Source organism: Ceratotherium simum, chromosome 15, assembly GCF_057802395.1.
Source record: "Ceratotherium simum simum isolate JZ-2026a chromosome 15, ASM5780239v1, whole genome shotgun sequence".
Classification (NCBI taxonomy): domain Eukaryota; kingdom Metazoa; phylum Chordata; class Mammalia; order Perissodactyla; family Rhinocerotidae; genus Ceratotherium; species Ceratotherium simum.
Genome location: NC_141914.1, coordinates 27,529,152 through 27,556,556, shown reverse-complemented (window position 1 = coordinate 27,556,556; position 27,405 = coordinate 27,529,152). Strand labels below are relative to the sequence as shown.

General features: G+C 40.7%; 1 protein-coding gene, 1 long non-coding RNA gene and 1 pseudogene across 2 annotated transcripts in view; 2 read left to right on the top strand and 1 right to left on the bottom strand.

Annotated features, from left to right (window-relative positions):
• Positions 1–577: 577 nt before the first annotated feature.
• LOC101408371 (small ribosomal subunit protein uS2 pseudogene) lies at positions 578–1,544 on the top strand (annotated as a pseudogene).
• Positions 1,545–3,868: 2,324 nt separating this feature from the next.
• On the bottom strand, positions 3,869–20,970 carry LOC147915147 (uncharacterized). Its single transcript, XR_015554443.1, has 3 exons — positions 20,698–20,970; positions 7,299–7,536; positions 3,869–4,034 (listed from the first exon to the last, which is right to left on the bottom strand). It is a non-coding gene; the product is annotated as an uncharacterized LOC147915147 (long non-coding RNA).
• UBXN7 (UBX domain protein 7) overlaps positions 20,929–27,405 on the top strand; it is a 52,742-nt gene continuing 46,265 nt past the window's right edge. Inside the window, exon 1 of the mRNA XM_004424527.3 lies at positions 20,929–21,091. Within this exon, the coding sequence (XP_004424584.2) occupies positions 20,929–21,091 (163 nt within the window). The remainder of the gene's footprint in view (positions 21,092–27,405) is intronic.

Sequence of the window (27,405 nt, the reverse complement as noted above, 5' to 3'; positions counted from 1 at the left end):
ATGACAGTCTTGCTTTAAATTTGGAGACTGTTGTCTATTTCTTCCATTCTCTCTCTCCCATCCCTCATTTTAGCGATTTTCAACCAGTAGTTAGGAGGAAAGGACATCTATTCACATGTACTATTATGTGACTACCTATTGTGTCCAAAAAAATTTTTTTTATTAATTTCAATGACAGATTTTCAAGCATTTGAAGAAAAGTTAAAATTCAGAATATTTCTGGAAATGCTGCTGAAAAATTACCTAGCCTAGGATAATCCTAGCATCCACTCTCTCTCTCAAGTCACTTTCTCCAGAATTGTCTCTGCTTTTCAATACATCTCTCCCGACTGCACATCCCTAGGTTCTCATAAATGTCTAGATGGGCTTGCTGTGGTAATGGGGCTCTAGGTGAGGAGGGATGCAGGAGCAGTATCAAGGAAGAAAGACACTGTGATTTTTGCATGTATGTATTAGTCTTTTATCACTTGGACGTTAGTCAAAGACTGCACTATTAATATCACATGCTTTTTTTCTTTCCACGCTAATCAGAGAGGGACCCATACGGCATTGCTCTGGGTTCTCAGTGTATCTTAAAAGGGAAACTTTCACAATGTCCAGAGCCCTCGATGAGGTGCAAATGAAGGAGGAGGATGTCCTCAAATTCCTTGCAGCAGGAACCCACTTAGATGGCACCAACCTTAACTTCCAAATGGAACAGTACATCTACAAAAGGAAAAGTGATGGTATCTACATCATAAATCTGAAGAGAACCTGGGAGAAGCTTCTGCTGGCAGCTCGTGCTATTGTTGCCATTGAAAACCTGGCTGATGTTAGTGTCATATCCTCCAGGAATACTGGCCAGCGAGCTGTGCTGAAGTTTGCTGCTGCCACTGGAGCCACTCCTATTGTTGGCTGCTTCACTCCCGGAACCTTCACTAACCAGATCCAGACAGCCTTCCAGGAGCTGAGACTTCTGGAGGTTACTGATTCCGGGGCTGACCACCAGCCTCTCCAAGTGGCATCTTATGTTAACCTGCCTACCATTGCTCTATGTAACACAGACTCTCCTCTGTGCTATGTGGACATTGCCATTCCATGCAAAAACAAGGGAGCTCATTCCGTGGGTCTGAGGTGGTGGATACTTGCCCAGGAAGTTCTGCACATGTGGGATACCACCTCCCATGAACACCCATGGGAGGTCATGCCTGATCTCTACTTCCACAGAGATCCTGAAGAGATTGAAAAGGAAGAGCAGGCTGCTGCTGAAAAGGCTGTGACCAAGGAGGAATTTCAGGGTGAATGGACTGCTCCTCTCCTGAGTTTACTGCTACTCAACCCGAGGTGGCAGACTGGTGTGAAGGCGTGCAGGTGCCCTCTGGGCCTGTTCAGCAGTTCCCTACTGAAGAATGGAGCGCTCAGCCTGCCACTGAAGACAGGTTTGCAGCTCCCACTGCTCAGGCTACTGAATGGGTAGGAACAACCACTGAGTGGCCTTAAGCTGTTCTTCCACAAACACTTAAAATGGAAATAAGGTTGATGGAAAATAAACAGTTTCTAAAAAAAAAAAAAAAAAAAAAAATCATATACTTTTTGGTATAAATGTAAGGATGTTAAATTCAGAAGCTATTAAATTCCTCCACCCTCACTCTAAAAAAATAATCTTATGCATATAACTTATTATATGTAAAAAAAAAAAGTCCCAATTACAAGCATCAAATGTCTGGGTTTTGGATTAAGATACTGTTCTGAATCACACTCAGGATTCTAACTTATTCTGATATTAACCTTGGTAAAATGTGTTTCAAGAGCCCCAAGCTATTCAATTTCATCATCACCTCTAAATTATGTCTTGGTTGGGGACAACTATAGAGTTCTAACTAATCAAAACTGAAATATGACTGCCTAAAGGTAGGAGATGATAATATTTCCAAGAGTTAACATTTATTGAAAACTAACTATGGGCTAGGCACTGTACTATGTGCTTAATGTCTCCTTTAATCCTTTCAACGATTCTGTGAGGTAGACACTATTATTGTGCCTATTTTACAGATGAAGGAAACTGAAACTCAAAGAGATTAAGTAATTTTCCCAAGGTCAGAAGAATGAGGCAGAGTCAGGATTTGAGCACAAGACTATTTGACTCTAGAGACTGAACTCAGACTCACTACTCTATTCTGTTCAGAAAGGAAATAGGCTAGGATCCAATTTACAAAGAAAAAAGGAAAGGATTATGTGCAGTTCTAGACACCCAATAAGACACCATTTTGTAGAGGAAGAACCTGAGGAGACCAGCGCAGTTGACATTTCCCAAGGGGATTCTGACAATAAGTGGAAAAGGCCAGGATTTGGATCCAGATTGGAGTCTAAGGCCCATGTTCTTTCAAGCAAAACGTGCTGCCTTATTAAATATAAATTATATAAAATAAATATAAGGATTAAATATACTTATATAACACCTGAAATTTGTAAATCATGTTTACTTCTGGTGATTAAAGCTGAGGGTATGGTAAGATTTCCTGTCCTATAAAGGAAAAGAGAGATGGGTCTGAGCAAGCCTGAGGACACAGAAAATGGTTGGTAGAGAAGAATATGCTGCAGAGGAGGGAAGGAAGGGCCAGAGAGATAGGAGGAAAATCAGCAGGTATGGTACCATGGAAGCCAAGAGTGAGACTGTTCTAAGAAAGAGGGAGTGAGCACATGCTAATTCTATTGAAAAGTCAGTTAGATAAAGACTGATACACATCTATAGGAATTAGCAACTTTGAGGTCTTAGGTGACGCCAGTAAAAGTAGATGGGTTCAGTGTGAGCAGAATTAGTGTGGCTTCTGGAGTGAGTGGGAGGGAAGAAAAGGAGGTGGTTGTATAGACAACAATGTAGAGAAGTTTGGTTTTGAAAGGAGGTGGGGAGAGATTAGAGTGTACCTATCACTGGAAGGGGAGAACACCTGGGCATATTTCAGTGTCAGTAGAGAGGGTCGAGTGGAGAAGGAACGTTTTCATATACATGCCCAGGCAAAAGAAGGGCTAGGTCTTGCATAGGCGGAGAGATGGCTCCTCTGTCGTGAGACGGAAAGAGGGAACAGGATGAGTGGAGTTGTGTGTAGATTTGTGGATTTAGTGGCTACAGGTCAATGGCGATCTTGCCTGATGGTTCCAGTTTTCCCATTCACAGTTAAGAGTGAGTGGGGAGGGTGGCTGTACAAGATTTGAGGAGAGAGAATCATAGGGACACCTCATCACCCCTTTGAATTCCCTTGGCTTTACTTGCCTCTTATTCCAGCCACTGCTACAGCAACCAGCTCTGCCTGGGCTCTGAACAGCTTCATGTGGTTACCACCACATATCACCTGACCTCAAGCCTGTGCCAGGTGTCAAGTCTGGATTGGATTTTACCCTACTTACAAATTCAGAAGTTAGCCTATTACTGTTTCACGGATGCTGGCAGAAGACCCAAGATTCCTGGGTCAGAGAAAAAGGACCTTATCACTCATGACACAACAGGAAGCCTGAGCATCATTTGGGGGTCAGTTCTCTTTGCCAAGGAGAAGAGACAAGAGAGCAGCAATACTTAAAAAAGTGAAGTTGTTCTTGAACATCTATGAGAATCTTCTTGGAAGACATTTTGAAGGAGGCTGAGATCCTGTATGAAAAAGTGAGGGGTGACCTGCCAGCAAAATTTTGGTAGGTGCTGATGTGACCTCATTTGCACCTGCAGGCTGATCAGGCCTGGAACATTCAAGTTACATTTCTGAATGTCTATAGATAGTATACGGTGAGACGGCAAGACTACGGTTCTAGAATCTGATAGATGTGGGTTCCAATTTTGCTTCTAGCTGTGTAGTCCTAACCTCTCTGAGTGTTTTCTCAATTGTAAAACAGAGACAATAAGATCTTCCTCAGAGCCGTTGAGAAGATTCTTTGATATAGCATATGTGTGGTGGATAAGTGTTTGAAATATTAAACAATATTTTCACCTGTCCTCGCGTGATTTGGTCCTTCCCACATTTAGTCAGCTGAGCTATTCAACATTTATTCCTTCAGGAAAGGTTCACCTAGGAAAAAACAGAGGAATAAGAAATTGGTTCTAGGCTTTTGAGGCTCAAAATCTAGCCCCCATAGAGAACTCCACACAGGAACAATAGATTTGTAAGAATATCTGATGTTGAGTGAAGGGGATCAGAATATGCCACCCCAAAATATGCCACTTAGTATCAAGATTATTTTAAGCTGAAGACATTTGAGATTCAACAGATGCAGAAAAATAGACTTCTCGGAGCTTCCCTTATGTGATTAAAAGCAACAATTTCTAGGAAATAATGCTGCCATAAATTCCTATTCAGGGCAGATCTACTCCAAGAAGGGAGAGCATGAATAAAACCTACCCCAAATTCCTTCTTCAGGGAAATTTTATGGCCCTGAAGGAGACAGAAAGACCACTCATACCTGTATAGACAAACGTTATTACAACTTGCTTATCTCCTGTTTGTTCTCCTGAAAACCCAACAAACTTTTATCTTTCCAAAAAGTCATTTATCTTCCTGTAAGTGCCTTTCTAACCCTTCCCCTTTACCTATTAAGATGGTATATAAGCCCCATATCCTAACCCCTCCTCTGAGTTACCCATCACTGAGTTCTCCTGCATATATGTGTGTTGCATGTGTAAATAAACTCTTTTTTTCTCCTGTTAATCTGTCTTTGTCAGTTTAATTTGCATGGCCCTAGCAACTGAACGAAGAGAGTATAGGAAAAAGTTTTTTTCCTCCCCTACGTGAGTAAGACAGGATTCCCTGTTCTCACACCAAATAATCTCTGGGCTGGTAGAGAGGGAGATACAAGGGAAGCATTACAATTTCACGTGCCATATGTGTCCCTAGAGAGGGAGACCCTGTGCCCCAGACCCCTGCATGTCTCAGAAACATGTTCAAAAACAACATGGAAACAAATCAGACAATCTTAGAGCTTCCCTTGCCCCATTGTGGGATGGAAGCAGTAGAACATTTCCTATATGCTCAAGGGTGACACAGACATGTAGCCCAGAGGGCCTTTGGACCCAAAGGAATCCTGCAAATGGAAACAAAGGGGAACTCCATGGTGCCTGGGAGCCACTAAGCACCAGATAGACTATGCCAATATGTCAAAGATGCTGGTGTGGATAGATGACAACCAAGGACCACAGGCGTCCCCTACGGGGTCTAATGCAAGACCCCCTAGAACTTGGCACAACTCAGATAAAGCATGAGGAAACCAACTTAACTGAAACTAAATTTTGCCACACCAGATGACACGGACTCACAGTAGAAATTAAACTGAATCACAGATGAGTAAAGCTATTGTACAACTACTTCGAGTTCAAGATTAGTATCAGCTATTTGTGGGGCTCATCCAGGATGTCTTAGAATTCTGGGGTAGCTCATATCTCCTTGAAGACTGAATACTAACCCTAGACTAGGATTAGAGCAGAGTTATCCTGAGACAAAGGCCATGACCTTGTAGGAAATTTGGTGGGTAGAGCTGATGTGACCCCTCAGAAGTCTTTGCTGATTTTAGCAATACCAGTGGACAGTGATGAGACCAAGCATGAAAGAGTCCTACAGAATGATTCAATTCCCTAGACAGACACAGGGTGATTGAAAAAAGAGGGTGAAGTCACCCTTGTTAGAGTTTGCATTCATGATTAAATTTAGTAAATCAGAGACGAGTGAGGTCATTTTAATGGATTGAATTGTGCCCCCTAAAAAAAGATACGTTGAAGTCCTAACCCCCAGTACCTCAGAATGTGACCTTATTTCCAAATAAGGTTGCAGATATAATTGCAGATATAATTAGTTAAGATGAGGTCATACTGAATTATGGCAGGCCCTTAATCCAATATCACTAAGTGTCCTTACAAGATGATGGCCATACGAAAACACAGAGACACATAGGAAGAATGCCATGTGATGACAGTGGCAGAGACTGGAGTTATATAGCTGTAAACCAAGGAATGTCAAAGATTGCTGGTGACACCAGAAGTTAAGAGAAAGGCATGGAACAAATTCTCCCCTAGAGCCTTCAAGAGAGCATGATCCTACTGACACCTTGATTTTAGACTTTTAGCGTTCAGAACTGTGAGAGAGCAAAATTTTTTGTTTTAAGCAACCTAGTTTGTGGTAATTTGTTGCGGCAGCCCTAGGAAACTAACACAGTCATTATAATGCCCTTGTCTCAGGATGAATTTCTGAAAAACTGTGCCTCTTTTTAGGAAAGGAAGAGTAATTTCAATGACACCAATCTCAGTTGCCAAAGTAGAGAGGTTCTTAAAACCCTCCCCAGGGCTGGCCCAGTGGTGTAGCAGTTAAGTTCACACGCTCTGCTTGGGCAGCCCAGGGTTTGCAGGTTTGGATCCCGGGCACAGACCTACGCATCGCTCGTCAAGCCATACTGTGGTGGCATCCCATATAAAGTAGAGGAAGATGGACATGAATGTTAGCCCAGAGCCAATCTTCCTCAGCAAAAAGAGGAGGATTGGCAACAGATGTTAGCTCAGGGCTAATCTTCCTCACCAAAAAAAATAAATAAAAAATAAAACCCTTCCCAAACTGGTGCACCTCTTAATCTGCTGTAAAAATGGCCTGGATGTGTGGGAAGAAACTGAGTTTTGGAGGATGAGGCTAGTCTCTACAGCACTGTCCAGCCCCAGCGCCCAGGGGAGGAATTATTTAGGAGGACCTTAAGATTGCTGCTAAAAGTTTAGAGAAGTGCAAGCATTTCTCTTTCTCTCTTACTACTTTGTAGCAAAAATGGACAATTCCTAAATTCACAAAGAGAACCTACAGCTATTAATGCAGAAGCTGTTAGGCCTTGGGGAAGACACTGTTTCAGAAGCCAGGAAATAACCACCAAGTCCCCACAATATCTAGTTTTGTTGGTACCCATTTTCCCTTTCAGGTAGATAGCCAAGGCCCTGAAATTGGCCAATATTGTCTGAGAAGGAAGATGGCAGATGGCCTGGCTGAAACATTAGGCTCCTGCTGCATTTAAACTGAATCAGTGGCTCTGCCCTTCCTTTTGGGTGTATGAGACCCGTCAGAGGATTCACCCAGCACAGAGGAAGGCCAGATCCCTGTGGAGTGGAGGGAATGGAACCAATATTCCAGCAGGAAGACTCTTTAGAAGATAACAAAAAGGTATCATCCACATGGATAGAGTGAGCATATCACCCTAGATCCAGGCTTACCTAAGAACACAAGGAACCCAAAGGGAATCTATTGCTGTGTACAAATTACTCCAAAAGTTAGTAATTTAAAATGACAATAAAATGATATTTATTATCTCACCTAGTTTTTGTGGGTCAGAAATTCTGAAGTGGCTTAGCTGGGTGGTTCTGGAGAGGGCTCTCATCAGGTCATAGTCAAGATGTCAGCTGGGGCTGCAATCATCAAAGACTTGACCAGGGCTGGCAACTCAGTGCTGGCTGTCGGCAGGAGGCCTCAGTTCCTTGCCACAAGGGTCTCTCCACAGAACTGCTTGAATGTCTTCATAACATGGCAGCTAGTTTTCCCCAGAGCAAGTGGTCTAAGAGGGAACAAGGTGGAAGCTGCAATACCTTTTATGACCTTGTTTTGGAAGTCTCATGGTGTCATGTCTGCCATGTTCTTTTCATTAGAAGCCAGTCATTAAATCCGGCCCACACTAAAGAGGAGAGGAATTAGGCACCATTTTTTGAAGGGAGATTTGCCAAAGAATTTGTAGATATTTTTTAAAACCACCACAGACAGTATCATGAACATGGCCCTGAGCTGCTCTGTGAGAGAGAGTTCCTGTCTTGTGGAATCTAATTTGGGACAAATACCCAGGTCTCATCGTCAGGGACTTTTGGATGAGAAGTAATTTTCGTCGCAATTATGCCCTAAAACACAATCGTAGCCAATGAGAAAAATGCAGAAATCTACTAGGGGTTTCTGGGAAAGTTTTTCCTTTGCCCTTCTCCTTTCTTCCTGCCTCAGACGTGGGTGTGATGGTTGGAGCTGCATAAGCTATCTTGCAAATATGAGCAAAAGGCCAAGAGTTATCAGCCCTGACTTCATTGAACCAGCACCAGCCTGCCTACCCCTGGACATCTTGTGATGTAAGAGAAACGATTCTCTATTATTTAAGTCACTGGTATTCAAGTTTTCTGTAGTTGACAACCAAAACCATTCCTAATGCCAGACATAATAGAAAGCAGGAGAAAGAAAAAGAGTCCTTCTTAGCTTTTGAATTTTAAAACCTAGGTCTCAGGGTGGTAAACAAAAGCAAAAATAACCTCAGGGTATAGGTGCTATTTGGAAGATTAATGGATGGCTATCCTACTCCTAGACTACATAAAGATTCCCTGGTCTGGAAATAATAAAAGTTAAATTGAGTTACGGAAAAATAAAATTATATTTCTTGTTACATGAGTTCATGCACTAAGATTTATACTTACTATATGGAAACTCTCATTTGACTGAAAATGTTATTCCTTTCTTACCTTTTGATTTCTCACTATCACTTTAAACAGTACTCATGGTCATTCTCTGAAATTTCTTTTTCTTCTAGGCCTCTTGACAGCACCACCATTCTTTCCTTTCCTGGGCTTGAAGACTCCAGGTTGTCCTTCATTTTTCCCTCTTCTTCATCTCCTATGTCTGATCTGTTATTTCTTGACTGTTTTTCCTTCTCTTTCTCTTTCTCTCTCCTCCACTTCCCTCTTCCTCTCACTCTCCTTCTCCCTCTCTCCCACTCTCTCCCCTCCCTCTTTCTCCACTTGCCTCCCTGGCTCCTTTCCTCTCCTCCCCCTTCCACCTCCCTCCCTCCTTCCTTTTGAAGCCTTCCATTACTGGGACTGTTGATGTCTTTAGTACATTAACTCCTCACCACAGTAGAGCTGCAGCTCCGGCAACGCTGATCTGTGGAGGAAGGTATTTGGATAGACTGTCCCACAGAAAACAACTGAAAATGCTGGATACTACAGTAGTCCCCTCTTATCTGTAAAGGATACGTTCCAAGACCCCCAGTGGATGCCTGAAACAACAGACAGTACTCAACCCTATATATACATCTTTTTTCCTATACATATGTACCTGTGATAGTTTGATTTATAAATTAGGCAGAATAAGTATTTAACAACAATAACTAATAATAAAATAGAACATTTATAGCAATATACTGTAATAAAAGTTACCATAGATCTTAGCAACCTCAGCATATGATTTTTTTTTTCTTTTCTTACTAAGTCGAGAATTTTCACCTTTTCACTTAATGGAAACTCTTTACGGCTTCTCTTTGGCATATCCGAATTGTCAGCATTGCTACTCTTGTGCTATGGGGCCATTATTAAGTAAACTAAAGGTTACTTGGACACAAGCACTGCAACACTGTGACAGTCGATCTGATAAATAAGATGGCTACTAAGTGAGTAACGGGGAGGTAGCGTATACAGCGTGGATTTTGGACAAAGGGAAGATTCATGTCCCAGGCAGGGTGGAGCAGGACAGCACAGATTTTATCATGCTACTCTGAAGGGCATGCAATTTAAAACTTATGAATTGTTTATTTCTGGAATTTTCCACTTAATATTTTCAAACTGGGGAAAGCGAAACCGCAGATAACAGGGGGCTACTGTATTTTAAAACAAACCTTTTTTTTTAATAATTTAATTAATTAATTTATTTTTTCCCCCAAAGCCCCAGTAGATAGTTGTATGTCATAGCTGCACATCCCTCTACTTGCTGCATGTGGGACGCAGCCTCAGCATGGCCAGAGAAGCGGCACGTCGATGCGCACCCGGGATCAGAACCCGGGCTGCCAGCAGTGGAGCGTGAGCACTTAACCGCTAAGCCACGGGGCCGGCCCTAAACAAAACTTCTTAAAACCAATGAAGAGCTGACAGATGATAGTAAGGAATTGTTGGGCCAAAGTCAAAGAGAAAGTGGAATCTCAAGAAGGAAAAGGGAGCACTGAAGTCTCCTTTCTTTGAGGGCCTATACCAACTCTGGCGAACTTGAACTACAATTTTACACCCCCGCGGGATGTGGTGTAAAGAAGTCAAAGGCCAGGGCCACACAAGGTGGGTACTAGTCCACTTGGACTGCCATGACAAATACCACCGACAGGGTGGCTTAAACAACAGAAATTTATTGTCTCACAGTTGTGGAGGCTGGAAGTCCAAGATCAAGGTGTTGGCAGGTTTGGTTTAATTCTGAGGCCTCTCTCCTTGGCCCGGAGATGGCTGCCTTTTCCCTGTGTCCTCACATGGTCTTCACTCTGTGCATGAGCATCCCTGGTGTCTCCTTTGTGTCCACACTTCCTCTTCTCATAAAAACACCAGCCAGACTGGATCACAGCCCAGCCTAACGGCCTCATTTTAATTTGATCATCTCGTTAAAGGCCCTATCTCCAAATACCATCACATTCTGAGGTACTAAGGGTTAGAGCTTCAACATATGAATTCGGTGGCGAGGAGGACACAATTCAGCCCATAAAAGGAGTATAACATGAAACTCCCCATAACACTAGGACCCCTCTGGTAAGGGAGAGAAAACTAGAAATAAATAGCCCCATCACCATAGGGCTGCATGGAAATTTGCCTAAATGATGGATAATGGGGAGTGGGGGCTGTCGCTGAGAAGCTGTAGCCCCAGGCCAGCTCTCACGTGTTGATTTGCAGTCCAAATTCATATCACCTGTGCGGTTCAGAAAGCCTCAAGTAAGGAGTTTAATTTAAATTGGTCCCAGTATGGTAGTGCCCCTGAGTGGCTGGCAGGAACAAAGGTAAATCCCCTCTAGAGAAATGTGCCTTCATCTTAGACCTCAAAGAATTCTCATAAATAATTTTGCACAAAATAAGCACCTCATAGTAAAAAAAATAAACTAAGCACACATACAGAAACACAGGCACCACATATGAGAAGCAGTATAAACAACAGACAGAATGAACAGACATGCAAAGACTTCAGATATTAGAATTATCAGACATGGTTTAAAAAATAGCTATGATTATCATGTTTAAAGAAATAAAATACTAGTTTGAAAGCACCTGCAAGGAATAAAAAATAGTTTCTTAAAAAATAACTAACCAGGGCCGGCCCCGTGGCTTAGCGGTTAAGTGCACGCGCTCCGCTACTGGCGACCCGAGTTCGGATCCCGGGCGCACACAGACGCACCGCTTCTCCCGCCATGCTGAGGCCGCGTCCCACATACAGCAACTAGAAGGATGTGCAACTATGACATACAACTGTCTGCTGGGGCTTTGGGGGAGAATAAAAAAAAAAAGGAGGAGGATTGGCAATAGATGTTAACTCAGAGCTGGTCTTCCTCAGCAAAAAGAGGAGGATTAGCATGGATGTTAGCTCAGGGCTGATCTTCCTCACAAAAAAAAAAAAAAAACTAACCAGATTTGAAATATAAACAGAACTTAATGAAATAAAAAATAAAATAATTAAAAATTTTCACGGGCTGGCCCGGTGGCGTAGCAGTTAAGTGCATGCACTCAACTGCGGTGGCCCGGGGTTCGGATGCCGGGCACACACCAACACACTGCTTGTTGAGCCGTGCTGTGGCGGCAACCCATATAAAGTGGAGGAAGATGGGCACGGATGTTAGCCCGGGGCCAGTCTTCCTCAGCAAAAAGAGGAGGATTGGTGACAGATGTTAGCTCAGGGCTAATCTTCCTCACCAAAAAAAAAAAAAAAAAAAAATTCGGCCATTTCATACAAGTTTCTAACATATAGAAAACTTGAAAGAACAGTATAATGAACACCTATATACTACTACCTAGATTCAACAGTTGTTAACATTTTATCATAGCTATTTTATATATTTTTTAATGTGCTGAACCATTTAAAAGTAAGCTGCAGACATCATAATATTTTATCCCTAAATATGTTAGCATGTATCTCTGAGAAATAAGAACGCTTTTCATAACTACAATGTCATTATCACATCTAAGAAAATTAATAATTTCCTTATGGAGTCCATATTAAAATTTGGACACAGTTTGCCCAAAAATGTCTTTTATAGCTGGTTTTTTGTTTTTGTTTTTTACAAGTATGATCCAATCAAGGCAGTGCATTTGGCTGTAATGCCTTTTCACTCTCTTTTCTTCTGGAACAATCCCCCTGCCTCCAACCGCTCCCCCCCCCACCTCCACCCATGACACTGACGTTTTGAAGAGACCAGGACAGTTGTCCTGTGAATGCCCATATTCTGGAATTGCCTGAGTGCTTCCTCATAGTGTCCTTTAACTTGTCTCTTGATCTGCCTGTACTTCTTGTGGTCTGGAAATTAGGCCTAGAAGCTGGATTAGATTCAGGGTAACAATTTTGCCCAGAATATGTCATAGGTGATGCTATGTATTTCCTAACACATCACATTAGAAATACAAAATATCAGGTTGTCTCATTCTTAGTAATATTAAGTTTGATCATTTGGTTAAGGTGATGATTGCCAGACATTTTCCCAAAATTGAAATTTAAAAATCCCTGGACAGTTTATCAGCTTCTCATAAAGTCAAACATACATTCACCATATGACCCTGCAATTCTATACCCAGGTATTTTCCCAAGAGATGTGAAAACTTATGTTCACGCAAAAACTTATACATGAGTTTATAGCAGCTTTACTTATAATCACCCCTAACTGGAAACAACCCAAATGCCCTTCAACTGGTAAATGGATAAACAGACTTTGGTACAACTTTACAATGGAATCCTACTCAGCAATAAAAAGGAATGAAACACTGATACATACAACGACATGGATGAATCTTAAATGTATTACGCTAAGTGCAAGAATTCAGACTCAAAAGGTTACATCCTGTATAATTCCATTTATATAACATTCTGGAAATAGCAAAAACCAAAGGAACAGAAAACTCTAACCCTAAACCAAAATACGAATTTTTATTTTTATTTTTTATTTTTTTAAAGATTTATTTATTTATTTTCCCCCCAAAGCCCCGGGAGATAGTTGTATGTCATAGCTGCACATTCTTCTAGTTGCTGTACGTGGGACGCGGCCTCAGCATGGCCGGAGAAGCGGTGCGTCGGTGCGCGCCCGGGATCCGAACCTGGGCCGCCAGCAGCGGAGCGCACGCACTTAACTGCTAAGCCACGGGGCCGGCCCAAAAATACGAATTTTTAAATCTCATATTGGGAGATAGAAGTTTCCAGTGACCAACATACTCTTATACCACTTTCCTGGTATGAAGGAACCTGGAAAAGTTAAATTACTCAGAAGGATTCTGGGTAACAGTAGAATCAGAATGAAGGGAAGTAGAGGAATATTTCATCACACTCAGAGTGAAGCTTTATGAATGGAGTGGATTTTGGTGATTGCCTAATTAACACCCATTCCCCTCCTTCTTTCTTCCTAAAAGCACCAGACTTAGGGAAGTATCCACCTTCCTCCACAAAGCCATATGCTCTACTAAACCAGTTATGTTTATCTCACATCCCTTGGCAGGGACGGCTTTAGGAACAGAATTGTGACTCAATTCAGCCCAATGAATTTTGAAGGAAAGTCTCCCAAGGGACATCTAGAAAATGTTTCCTTTCTCAATTGGGGAAAAAAAAAAAAAAAGACCTGGCAGAAGAGAGAAATTGGCTCTTCTTCCTCTGGATGTTATTGTATCTGAATGTGATGCTTGGAACTGTTGCAGCTATTTTGCTACCAGCTTAGGACAAAGCTCAGACAGAAGAGGGAAAGTCAAGAGAGAAGCACAGCTGGAGCTCTGTGAGACTGGGCATAGAGCCTGCCCTAACTCTTCTTATTACCTAAGCCAGCTGAGTTGGGGTTTCCTGATATAATACATATTATCCTAAACAACTCAATGCTTGTCCCACAATGTAACACTATCTTTTTGGTGGCAGTAATACTGGGCCCACATGAAAGATGCTGAAAAAAATAACTGAGATATTTTTATTCTTTGGATTTTCTTTTTATAGTTCCTGTGCATACCACTCCCCAACCTTTTTGTCAGCTCATTTTTGCTTGGGTTCAAATCCCAGTCTCACACCTTACATTAGAGGCATTTCTAATTTTAATGTAGTCAAATTTATTACCTTTGCCTTTATGGTTTGTGATTTTATGTCTTCTTTAAGAAATCTTTTCTTTCCTTTTCGTGATCCACAATTTTCAGGGCTTTCCAATCACCTTGTGTTCTACATGAATGGCACCCCCTGGAGCACAAAGTACATAGCATCCCCTCAAGTTGTGCAAAGCAGTTCTACTTGGAGTCATTAACATAAGCCCCTATCTTCTCTTTTGAAAGTTATGAAGTTTTGCTATTCTTACCTAAAATCTTTAATGAATCTAATTTAAAAATAAAATAAAAATGTATCTGGTATGGGGTTGGGATCCAATTTTATTTGGTCCCCGGGCAATTGACTGGTTAGTCCACCCCTTCCTCCACTGATTTGTAATGTCACTTCTGTCACAGTGTCCACATATGTTTGTGTCTGTTTCTGGACTCTATTCTGTATCCTATTGGTCTATCCCTCACCAATACCACACAGTCTTAGTTATTATACCTTTATAATAATTCTTACTACATACAATAATATGTAGTAGGGCAGAACATTCACCTTATTCTTCTACTTCAAAAGTGTCTTAACTATTGTTGATCCTTTGTCCTTGAATTTTAAATTAAAATACTTGAGAAACTCTGTGGGATTTTGATTGGAATTACATTGAATTTATTCACTAATATATAGAAATGGGCATCTTTATAATATTGAGTCTTCTCGTACATGAATATAGAATTCTTCATTTAATGCCTATCAAATAAAGTTTTATCATTTTCTTCATAAGACCTTATACATTTTTGTTAAATCTATGCTTAAGTACTTTACATTTTTAGTTGCTATTGTGAATGGGATATTTATTTTTTCTTTCTTTTTTTGATGAGGAAGATTAGCTCTGAGTTAACATCTGTGCCAATCTTCCTCTATTTTGTATGGGGTTGCCACCACAGCATGGCTGACGTGTGGTGTAGGTCCATGTCCGGGATCCGAACCCCTGAACCCAGGGCCACCGAAGTGGAGCATGCCGAACCCAACCCCTATGCCTCGGGGCTGGCCCCTGAATGGGATATTTTTAAAATTACAGTTTCAGGGCCGGCCCTGTGGCTTGGCGGTTAAGTGCACGCGCTGCGATGCTGGCGGCCTGGGTTCGGATCCCGGGTGCTCATCGAGGCACCACTTCTCCGTTCATCCTGAGGCCGAGTCCCACATGCAGCAACTAGAAGGATGTGCAGCTACGACACACAACTATCCACTGGGGCTTTGGGGGGAAAAAATAAAATAAATAAAATCTTTAAAAAATAAAAAAAAATAAAATAAAATTACAGTTTCAAACTATTTGCTGCTCATGTATAGGAATATAGTTGTAAAAGATATATATTGGTTTTATATACAGAAATGTACCTGAACTCTTTTATTGGTTTTAAAATTTGTCTGTTGGTTCTCTTAGATTTTCTACGTAAATAATCATATAGTCTAAAATAATATTTTTTTCCTTCTTTTAAAATTCTTTTATATGTTTTTGTCTTACTGCTAAGGCTAGGACTTCTAGTCTATTGCTGAATAGAAGTAGTGATAGAGTGCATACTTATCTTGTTCTTGACTTTAAACATTTTATTATTAAGTACAATGCTTTTTACTCTTGCGTTTTTGGTAAATATACTTTATTAGGTTAAGGAAGTTTCTTTCTGTACCTAGATCGTTGAGGGTTTGTTGTTGTGGTGGTGGTGGTTTTGTGAAGGAGTATTGATTTATATCATTGATTTTTCTGTATCTGATCAAGTGAATCAAATGGTTTCTCTTATTTAATTTATTCTACTATCGTGAATTACATTGAAAGATCTTTTCGCTGTAAAATTATGCTTGCATTCTTGAGATAAATCCAATTAAAAAATAAATGTATTCGTGTATGTATGTACGTGTGTGTGTGTGTGTGTGCAACTGGATTTCTAAATTTTGGTTTACTTTAATATTTTTGTTTCACTTTAATATTTTTGTTTCAGTAAGCTTAAGTGAGGCTGAGCTGTCATTTACCTTTTTGTTTGGTTTTGATATTAAGGTTATGCTAGCCTCATAGAAGGAGCTATTTTTTCCTTTTCTTTCTCTGGAATAATTTGCGTAAGTTTGGGATCATCTATTTCTTAATTTTTTTTGATAGAAATCATCTGTAAAATCATCTGGGTCTGCTTCTTTATTTGTGTGGTGGATTCAATTTCATTAATTGTGAGAAGTCTCTAAGTAAAGTCTACTCTTTGTTGAGTCAGTTTTGGTAAATTACATTGTTCCAGGAAACTGCTATTTATCTATTTCCTAATTCATTGGGATAAAATTGTTCATAATCTCTTATTTTTAAAATCACTGCTGTATCTGCTATGTCCCTTTGGTCATTCTTAATATTGTTTGTCTTTTTCTTTTTTTCTTAATCTAATTTGTCAAAGGATTTAAATTTTACTTGTTATTTCAGAGAACCAGCTTTTGGTTTTATGGATCTTCTCTTTTGTATTTTGTTTTCGTTTATTGATTTCTGCATTTTCCCCTTCAAATTTCCCTAGGTTTACTCTTATTCCTTTATTAACTTCTTTTTTTTTTAATAATTTTATTTTTTCCCCCAAAGCCCCAGTAGATAGTTGTATGTCATAGTTGCACATCCTTCTAGTTGCTGTATGTGGGACGCCGCCTCAGCATGGCCAGAGAAGCAGTGCGTCGGTGCGCGCCCGGGATCTGAACCCGGGCCGCCAGCAGCAGAGCGTGTGCACTTAACCGCTAAGCCACGGGGCCGGCCCCTACTAACTTCTTGATTAGATGTTGAGCTACTCATTTTCTAGTCTTCCCTAATAGAACCATTTAAGATTACATATTTTTCCATTAGGTACTATGAACACTGCGTCCACAAATTTTGATACTTATTTCCATTCAGTTTTAAATATTTTCCACTTTCCATTTGTGCCTATCAACTTCCCTTGGCCCCTCCAGACCCACTCACTTCCTCTTCTCTCCACCCTGCTCTCTGCCCGACGGGCTGCCTGTACAGACTACATCAATGGCCTGCTGGTGCCCTCTACTCCTGGTTGGGTACTGCCAATGGGGATTCCTGGCAGGAGAGGGAAGAGAAGGAGGAGAGTGAGGTCAGGGTATTTATTTCCTTGGTCTCTTCTCTGTGAGATTGACTTAGGCTGGTTATCTCACTTGACAGAAGGTCACTGCTTCTTGAAAAGTGGCCTGCTCTACAAATAGATTCTCTCTCCTTTGGGATTCCAGTAACTCCTCTCTCTCCTTGCCCCTTTGGACCTAGAGGCTGTGACTGTTCTACTGTTGCCAGTCCCAGATCCTCCACTGTCCCTTGATTCCTATAATATGTCCTACCCACACCTTTAAAATTTGTTCCTTTATAAATCATTTGAGTGACTGTTACCTGCTGGGACCCTGCATGATACACCATTTTAATTTTGTCTTTGGTCCATGAATTATTTAGAAGATTGTTTTTAACTTTCCAAGTATGTAAGTTTTTTTAAAATTATTCTTTTTAAACTAATTTCTAATATAACTGATCTATATTTAGAGAACATGTTCTATATTATAATGATTCTTTGACATTTGTTGAGACTTGCTTTGTGGTCAATTTTTATTTTGTTCCACAGGTGCTTGAATAGAATGGGTATTTTCTATACCTTTACTACTTTTACCTGAGAGAAGGGGGTTGTATAATGGTATATTTGTCACATTTCTTCACATACACTTGAGACCATATTATTAGGTGCATACGGGTTTAGAATTATTTTATCTTCCTGGTGACTTGTTCTTTCTGTTATTACTATTATAGTGACTCTCTTTATCTCTAATGATACATTTTTCTTTAAAGTCTATTTTGTCTGAAATTAATATAGCTACTCCAGCTTTCATTTCCTTAATACCACCACTGTATATCTTTTTTACCTTTCCCTTCAAATTTTCTTTATCCTTCTGTTTTAGGTATGTCTTGTGTGAACAGCATATTGTTGGATTTTTTAAAACTATGTAATCTAATTATCTGTTTTTTAAACAAAAGAAATATTGCCCTTTTAATTTACAATCAAAGTATAGTACATTTATCTAGGGTTCAAGGGATTCGGATTCCAGGCTCTACCCTACTATTGTGTGACGTTGAACAACTCTTTCAAACTTGCTGAATCTCAGGAGAGTCATGATAAAATACAAGTGTTGAATCAGATTACCTTGAATATCCCCTCTAGCTCATTTACTCTATCATACCATTAAATTAGAGTAACTTGTTACAAATTGTTTTGACACAGGGAGTCTTAAAACTAGACCTAAAATTAAAAACAAAAGCCTAGTGTAATTTGGAGAAATAATTCAAATAGTAACTGATGTTTAGCTTTGGGATATTTGCTCTGTCATCTAAAACTTTAACTTTTCATTATTCAATGTATAATATTTTTGCAGTTTAATCTTTTCTGAGGATAACCCATGTTTTTTAAATTTTATTTATTTATTTATTTTTCCCCCCCAAAGCCCCAGTAGATAGTTGTACGTCATAGTTGCACATCCTTCTAGTTGTTGTATGTGGGACGTGGCCTCAGCATGGCCAGACAAGTGGTGCGTCGGTGCGCGCCCGGATCCGACCCCTGGCCGCCAGCAGCGGAGCGTGCGCACTTAACCGCTAAGCCACGGGGCTGGCCCCCATGTTTTTTTTAAAAGACATATTTTCCATGATTTGGGGATGTATTTAAATATATTTTCTTGTTCTTCTAAAGATCTTTCATATTCTTTAATAATCCAAAAAAGCTTTGCAAGGTTGTATTATTTCCTGCCTCATTTTCTTTTAGCTTATTTTTTAATTTCTACAAAATCTTTTCTAGAGTTGTGAATGCCACAATCTTTACCACTTTTTCACAAGATTAATCTAAACATCACATCACTATATCTGAATTCTAAGACCTTGGAAATAAACCTACAGATCTCATTGTTAGCCTTTCCATTTAATGGAGGTGCAGTAATAACTGCATCTAGTTTTTTTTTTAGATTTATTTATTTATTTATTTATTTTTTTCCCCCCAAAGCCCCAGTAGATAGTTGTATGTCATAGCTGCACATCCTTCTAGTTGCTGTATGTGGGACTCGGCCTCAGGATGGACGGAGAAGTGGTGCCTCGGTGCGCGCCCGGGATCCGAACCCGGGCCTCCAGCATCAGAGCGCGCGCACTTAACCACCAAGCCACGGGGCCGGCCCTGCATCTAGTTTTTGTAGTCAATGGTGTTATACCATTTTATTTGGAGCCCAATTTTGCATGGTTGCCTGTAGTGACACAGCCTTTAGCATTAAGGCCTTTAGGAAGGAAGAAGTCACACTGTTTCTTGCTCTGGTTTTCCCCTCCTTTTTTTGCACCTCTGTGTCATTGTGAACCAAATAGCTTCCCAAATCCATGACTGGTCCCTGGGCTTCCTCAACCCACCTAGAGAACTGCAGCAACCTGGAAGGTGGTGCCAGGACCAATCTTTGTCATTTAACTGACAATAATCTTGACCGGGAGTCTGCTTTCTTATACACCAATCATATCTTCCTGAAACTATAACCCTATAGTTACCTTGATTTGACTTGGTTATTTCTTAATCCACCCTAATAGCACATTTACCGACTCTCAGGATGGGTCAATTTTCCAGATGACTCATCCCATCTTTTATTGGGCCATTTTCCCAAGTAGATGCAAAATATGTGAGTGGGAAGTGGGAGGCTAGAACCTAAACTGAGCCTCTTTAACTTTATTCTCAAGGTGGGGGATCATCAGATTTGAGTGCATGAGTGCACCCCTATAATTTAAAAAATATTTAAACTTATATAAGGAACAGACTATAATATTAATCTTAGTTTAAAAATAAGGATAAAAAAACCCCTCAAAGCCCCCTTTCACCATCCCCCCATTGCTCTCCTCTCTAGGGCTAACCATTATCATTTTGAGTACAGCTTTCTAGTGTCCTTTCTATACCTTTCTTTCCTCTACTGTATATACATATACACATTTTCTTTTTACATAAATGACACCTCCTCCTTTTATAGGTGAGGAAACTAAGTAAGATCTTGGGAGGAGACGTGTGTTGACAAATTTATTGGAAGAAAGTGGACTGAACAATCGTTTATTAAAACCTACTATGGGGCTGGCCCGGTGGCTAGTGGTTAAATTCGCCCCCTCCCCTTTGGCTGCCCCAGGGTTTCTGGTTTGGATGGCAGGTGCAGACTTACACACCGCTCATCAAGCCATGCTGTGGCAGCAGCCCACACACAAAATAGAGGAAGACTGGCGCAGATGTTAGCTCAGCAACAATCTTCCTCAAGGAAAAAGAGGAAGATTGGCAACAGATGTTAGCTCAGGGCCAATCTTCCTCACCAAAAAAAATAAATAAAAAGAAAACCTACTATGTGTCAGACTCTGCCGCCAGTGCTTTATTGGCAGGAAGGGGTCTGGTATTCTGCTTCTGTTGGATGGGCCGCTGCACTAGGTTAACTAAGCAATTAGTTTAGAGGTTGGGGAGCAGGTGCGAAAGTCGCTTCAGTGCGATGATGTAGGATTAGTATTTTGAGGGGAGCTGCAGGAAACCTAGCAGAGGGCTGTGGAGCTGCAAAAAGAGAAAATAAAAAACTGTCATCGGCAGTTGGGTCTGTCAGTGAAGATTGTGAAGCTGAAACGCGAAAAACCTACTACCTGCCGAGCCCGAAGCTTCCTTCGGCAACCAGGAACAGATATCGCCTCTAGGAGACTGGCCTTGGAGTTTGGAGAGGAAGGCACCAGAGGTTGCAAAGAAGGATGCGGCGGCAGACAGCAACCGAGCACCCAACCGGGAGAGCAGAGAGAGCGCTCTCGGACCGGTTTGGAAGTGCGCCTGCGCCGACCGCCGCGGGGGGCGGGGGGAGGGGCGGAGCTTGGGGGCGGTCAATGAGCCTGCGCAAAGCGCGCGGCGAGGTGGGGGAGGGCGGTCCGTGTGTGTCTGTGTTGTTGTTCGGCGGCAGCGGCGGCGGCGGTAAGATGGCTGCCCACGGGGGCTCCGCTGCGTCCTCGGCGCTGAAGGGGTTAATTCAGCAGTTCACCGCCATCACCGGTAAGAGACGCGGTTACCGGAAGGTGGAGAGTGGGGTCTGGAGCGGGCGGCCGGTCCGCCCCGGGCTTCCCCTTACCTTCTTCATGCATTCCTCCCTCGGGCTTTACCCACAGCTCCGTCCTCCCTCCTGAGGAAGAGGCGACGGCGGCGTCGGGTCTCCGGGTTCAGTCGGGAGACAGCCCCCCCACGCACCCCATACCCTCGTTCTCAGTCTCCTCGTAGTGTGGGGGGAGACCCGCCCCAACCCCCTCTCAACCCAGACCTGGGGAATGGGCCGAGCCCATCCGCCTCCGCCGGCCCGGGGACCTGGGGGCGGGAGGGGTGGGGGGCCGCACCCGGGCCACCGCCCTCCTCCTCCTTCATCTTCTCTTCCTCTCTCTGCAGCCCTGGGGTGCAGTGCATCCCCTCCCCTCCTTTTTCCTTTCTTCCTCGGCCAGGTCATTCTCCCCCCGTCCCTGGCCTGCCCTTCCCCTTTCTGGGCCCCTCGGAGCCATCGCTGTGGCCCTGGCGTGTTCGGGCCCTCCCGCCTTAACGGCGAGGCTGGTGGGTTCGGCAGCGCCTTTACCGATCCCGGGGGATAGGCCGCCAGAAAGGGGGGGGTGCTGAGGAGTACCTTCAAGACTGAGGTTTTAAGAGAAGAATGAAGGTGAACCCCCCCAACCTTAATAGAGAAGGCCTGGAGGAATCCTGGGTGATGTTTCCCACCTCCCCATAATAAAATCATAAAGACCGAGACGATGGCGCCGGGGCCTCCTGCTGATAAAATAGGGATGGCGGCAGAAACTTCTTTGAGAGAAAATCAGTTTCTGGGTGTCAGTATCCCCCAAACCTTCGGTTTTTCTGTTCCTTTGGACCCCTGCGAAGGGCACACGCAGATCCTCTTACCGCCTGGAGGAAAGGCCCTAAGCCATTCTATGAATTCTCTGTCTTGTTTCTGATGGTGCTGAACTTTTTTTGCATGAGTTATTAGAGGGCGGAGCAAATGATGAAGTTCTCTGTGGAGTGATTTGAGAGAAGAGTACTCCATGTGCTTGAGTGTAATTTTGCCGTTCTAGTTTGTCATTTTGGAAGGAGGTCAGAATGTTAGTTCCCTCTCTTAGCAGATCTGTACTTTATCTGGTAATTGGTTAGATGCAGAGACATTTCTGTAACATACATAGAGTTTGACGTGCAAGATCTGGTTAACTAAAATTTTATGTTGTTTTAACCACTACAGGTTGTATGCAAGTTGCTGTTTTATAATTAAAGCTAGTTTTACTTTTTGCTCTGCAATGATAACTAGATGTTTGATGCATTATGTAGCTTGTGGGCATGAAACATCACGTCAAAGTTGGTAAAGTACAATTTGTAATAAAATTAGGGTGAAGAATGGAATGATAACTTTTCTTAATATTTTAAAACTTTTGTGTTTGGACTGTTATATTAAAGGTGTAATGCATTTCCCAGTGTCTAAGCAGATCATCACTGTTGGGAAAATTAGAAAAATACTGTGTATATAAATTAATATTGCTGCATTATGTTTATATGGAAAAGTCTTTCTAGTGAATCAGATATAGAAGTGATTATCATTATTTATCTTTTCTTTAGATTTTCTAGAGGTCTTTTAAAATGCCACCTATTTAATTTCAGTTTTTTACGCGAACTACCACCCTGTCAGGAACTCGGATTGCTTTAACCTCACATTATTTCTTCTAATGCAACATTTTTGTTACATATAGACAGAATCCAAAGAATGGTGAGATAAATGACTCACTTAATTGCTTTAATTCTGTTTTTATCTATTAGTCTACATGGCTTGTTTCTGGTCACAGACCTGTCTATTCCTGAATCAAGTTGGAGACCCTTAGTAGACAGTGGTATCTGGAAGTCTGCAAAAGGGAAAATACCTTAGATTTTTCTTAATGTAATATGAATTTCTATTAATAATTTTTGAGATTTTTTTTTTTTTTTACAAGATAGCGATTAACTATCAGAAACATATGATTGACTCCTTTAGTCTTTTTCACATCTTAAAAAGAAATTTTGGGTCTCTGTCCGCATAAATTTTAAATTGTAGTATTTATGATAAAAAGGTACCATTTTAATATTTATTCATTGCTGGATGAATTAAACTGACCTTAAGAGCTTATGCTCTGATTTCACAAAGGTTTTACTTATCTGGAAGCTCAGCATTCTGGTAAAAGCAGTCCATTTTCAAAAATATGAGTCTTATGTTTTCTGTGGCATTTAGAAATAGAACAGAAAATTGAAAGAACTGTAAGTCTTATTTCTCACTAAATAGAACAGATCTCTTTCTATATATATATGTGGTATGAAGTAATGACTGAATTTCTTAAAAGTTATTAAAAAGATATCACAACATGAAATAATTTTGAAAAAAGGAAAAACTAATTCACTCTCACAACAGCAATATTATTTATTTCACGTTATCTTCCAATTCTTGTTTATATACTTATTTTTATTTTCTTATTTTTACATTGGCATCATAGTATACATAGTTTAGAATTCTGAAATTTTCAATTAATATTGCATCATAAATATTTTTTCCATGATCAAATTCTTTGATAAGCAAGTAGTCAAGGGAAATGATAATCTTTGAAGTAATCACATTGAGAAGCTATATACCTTTACTATTGATGCCGTTAAAAGTCATTTGAAGCTACATAGAAAACCAGTCTTGTTACTTTATAGTCTATCACATTTTACAATATTACTCAGTTTGATCTCCCTTGATATTCATCATACATGGCTTTGAATGACTGCTGACTGCTTTCAGAAGTCATATCGGTTCTTAAAACATGAGGAAAGAATGTGCTGCTGGATCTGAAGGTAATTCCAGAGGAACAATTTTTTTAAATGTTTTGAACCATGGCAGTATCCTGTTAACATCAACTTGAGCTGACATCCAGCCACACATACACGAAATGCACAGATACCATCAGAATAATTCATGAGATGAGGGATACATAGATGCTATAAAAAAGGTAAAAACTAACAGGCAATCAGAAGGTGAGGACAGGGCCGGCCCCGTGGCTTAGTGGTTAAGTGCGTGCGCTCTGCTGCTGGCGGCCCGGGTTCGGATCCCGGGTGCGCACTGACACACCGCTTCTCCGGCCACGCTGAGGCCGTGTCCCACATACAGCAACTAGAAGAATGTGCAGCTATGACATACAACTATCTACTGGGGATTTGGGGGGAAAAAATAAATAAATAAAATATTAAAAAAAAAAAAAAAAAAGAAGGTGAGGACAAAATGTGAGGGAATAGAAAGTGGAGGCTGAGAAGAGTACAAGAGGTTGCTAGTACGTGTAGAATTCCATAAAGTTTTGTGCATAGTAGGAATTCATGTACTTAATGAAATTATAGAACCTCAGTTGTAGAAGAGACCTTAGTTTAGTCTTTCTCTAAAGTTCTCTAAAGTTGAATGAATGCATGTTTGTTATAGAAATCAGAAACTGTGGAGTATGTAATATTGGGTTGTGGCCAATTTCTTTTCATATTCTTTTCTGCAATACATTTCCCTTGGGTTACTATTAAAATGTGTTTAAGTTGTCTGTGTCAGAAAAGATGGTTGCAAATGTTCAAGAAATCAAAAGAAAACTCATATGGAATTTTAAGAACTATTTCCAAAGGTGATAATGACATTTGAGCAGATATTTAGGGAGTAATAAATTTTGAGTTGTGAATGGAATCTTACTAAAAAATTCAGTATTTATTGATAGACTACTCTGTGCCAGGCATGGTTCAGATCCTGGGGATACTATGCTATACTAAGACATGGTGTCTATCCTCAAAAAGTTGAAAGGTTAACGGGAGGGGCAGACATAGACACATAGAGAGACAAGAAAGGGGAGACAGTAGGTTTAGGGAATTGATGTTAATTCCAAATGAATAGAGATAGCTAGTGGGAGATGCAAAAAATGGAGCTGAAGAGATAAGTGGCTGCTAGATTTGGAATGCCTTGTAACCCGTGTTAAGAAATGTTGGCTTTATTCTGAGTGTAGTGGAGAGTCAATGAAAAATTTTAATTAGGGTAGTGACATAATCAGATTTTGGTTTTTTAGAAAGAGCTACTTGGCTCTAGTGGAGTAAAGGTAGGCATAGAGATCAATAGAAGACTGTTGAATTAGTCCAGGAAAGACACTGGTGTCCTAAAATAAGTTAGTGGCAGAGAAGTGGACTCTGAAAGATATGAGAAGGAGTCACAGGAGTCAGAATGAAACTTAGGATTCTGTTTTGGACATCTAGGTCTATAATGGTGCTATTTGTGAAGGTATGGGATAGTAGAAGAGGTTTGGGGACGTGATGATTAGTTCAGTTTTGGGTAAGTTGCTGCCTGTGGGACTTCCAAGTGGAGCTGTTCAATAAGCAAATGAATATTTGGATGTAGAAGGAGGAGTGACATCTGAGGAATCATATTGATGGCAGTTGAAGCTATAAAAGTGGATGGCATCTTGCAGGGGAGTGTGTAGTGTAAGAAGAAAATAGGCTCCCAGACACATAGCCGAAGGGACACTAACGCTTGACAGACAGCAAAAGAGATAGTGCAGAGAGGACTTAGGAGAAACCAAAGATAGAGGAGGAAAACCAGGAGAATGTGATGGTACTTCCAACATCAGGAGTACAGTAATACCTCACATATTATGTAAGCACTTTAGGAAACCAGAAATCATGGAATATTCATAGATTTTTTTTTGGTTGGGCCTGGAAGATGTTTTAGAAACCATCTTGACATGTTTCTGAGTTAATCAAACGAGCGACTGAAGGCCCAGAGAAGTAGTGACTTAGGGTTATATGTCTAGGTCAGTGCTTGTCAAACTTATTTGTAGGAAAGGACCTTTGTTTTTTTTTTAAATTTCCAATCTTTATGGACCAGTACTTTTGAAAAATACAATAAAAATAATTGCTTGAAAAATGAAATAAAAATAACACATACAAAATATAAGCCCAAATTCTTTTAAAAATTAAAGTGTAATTTGCATACGGGAAAAATCTACCCTTTTTAGTGTATAGTTATGAGTTTTGATAAGTGCATACAATTGTGTAACCGCAATTAAGATGCAAAACAATTCCGGTCATCCTACAAAAATTTCTGCTGCCCCTTCGTAGTCAACCCCTTCCCCCACCTGTAGCCTAATCTTTGTGACTGTTGTTTTTCTTTTCCAGAATGTCATGTAAATAGAATCACAGTACGTAGTCTTTTGAGTCTGGCTTCTCTCACTTAGCATACTGCTTTTGAGGTTCATTCGTGTCTTCGTGGTATGAGTAATTCTTTTTATTTATGAATAGTATACCATTTTATGGATATGCTACAGCTTGTTTATTCATTTGTTAAGTAAATGGGTAACTATTGTTTCCAGTTTGGGAAATTATAAATAAAGCTGCTGAAAACATTAGTATACAAATGTGCAAATATAAGTTTTCATTTCCCTTGGATAAATACCCAGGAGTGGGCTTATTGGATCATATGATAAATGTATAATTTTAGGAAATTGCCAAACTTTTCCAAAGTCACTATACCATTTTGCATTCCCATCAGCAATGTATGAGAGTTCCAGTTGCCCATTCGGTATTTTAAATTTTTGCAGTCATTTTAATAGATGTGTGATGGTATGGCATTGTGGTTTTAATTTGCCTTTTCCTAGTGACTAATGGTATTGGGCATTTTTTCTTTTTTTGTTTAATTTTTTCTGGCTTTATTGAGATATAATTGACATATATCATTGTATAAGTTTAAGGTATACAATATAATGATTTAATATATGTATATATTGTGAAATGATTACTACGATAAGTTTAGTTAACACGTCCATCATCTCACATTGTTACGATTTCAGAACATTTAAATTGCTTATGCAGCCAGCCAGTTAGTAGCAGAATGAAATTTATCCAGTGTCTTTTATGTGACGCCTAGAATTGAATCTGATCCTACAAATGCGGTTCTGCTGGCTCAGAGTAAAGGATCTTTATCCTGACTCCCTCTCTTTGGACAAACTTTTGATCTCAGATTCCTCATCTGTGACCAGGTCAGAAACATGTCTCTAAATGGGTACTTTTTGACTTTTTCAACTGAGAAAATAACACACATTCATAATATTGCATACATCATAATGTGCATTTTTTTTTTTTTTTTTTTTGATGAGGAAGACCAGCCCTGAGCTAACATCCGATGCCAGTCCTCCTCTTTTTGCTGAGAAGATAGGCCCTGGGCTAACATCTGTGCCTGTCTTCCTCTGCTTTACATGGGACGCCGCCACAGCATGGCTTGACAAGCGGTGCGTCCGTGCGTGCCCAGGATCCGAACCTGCGAACCC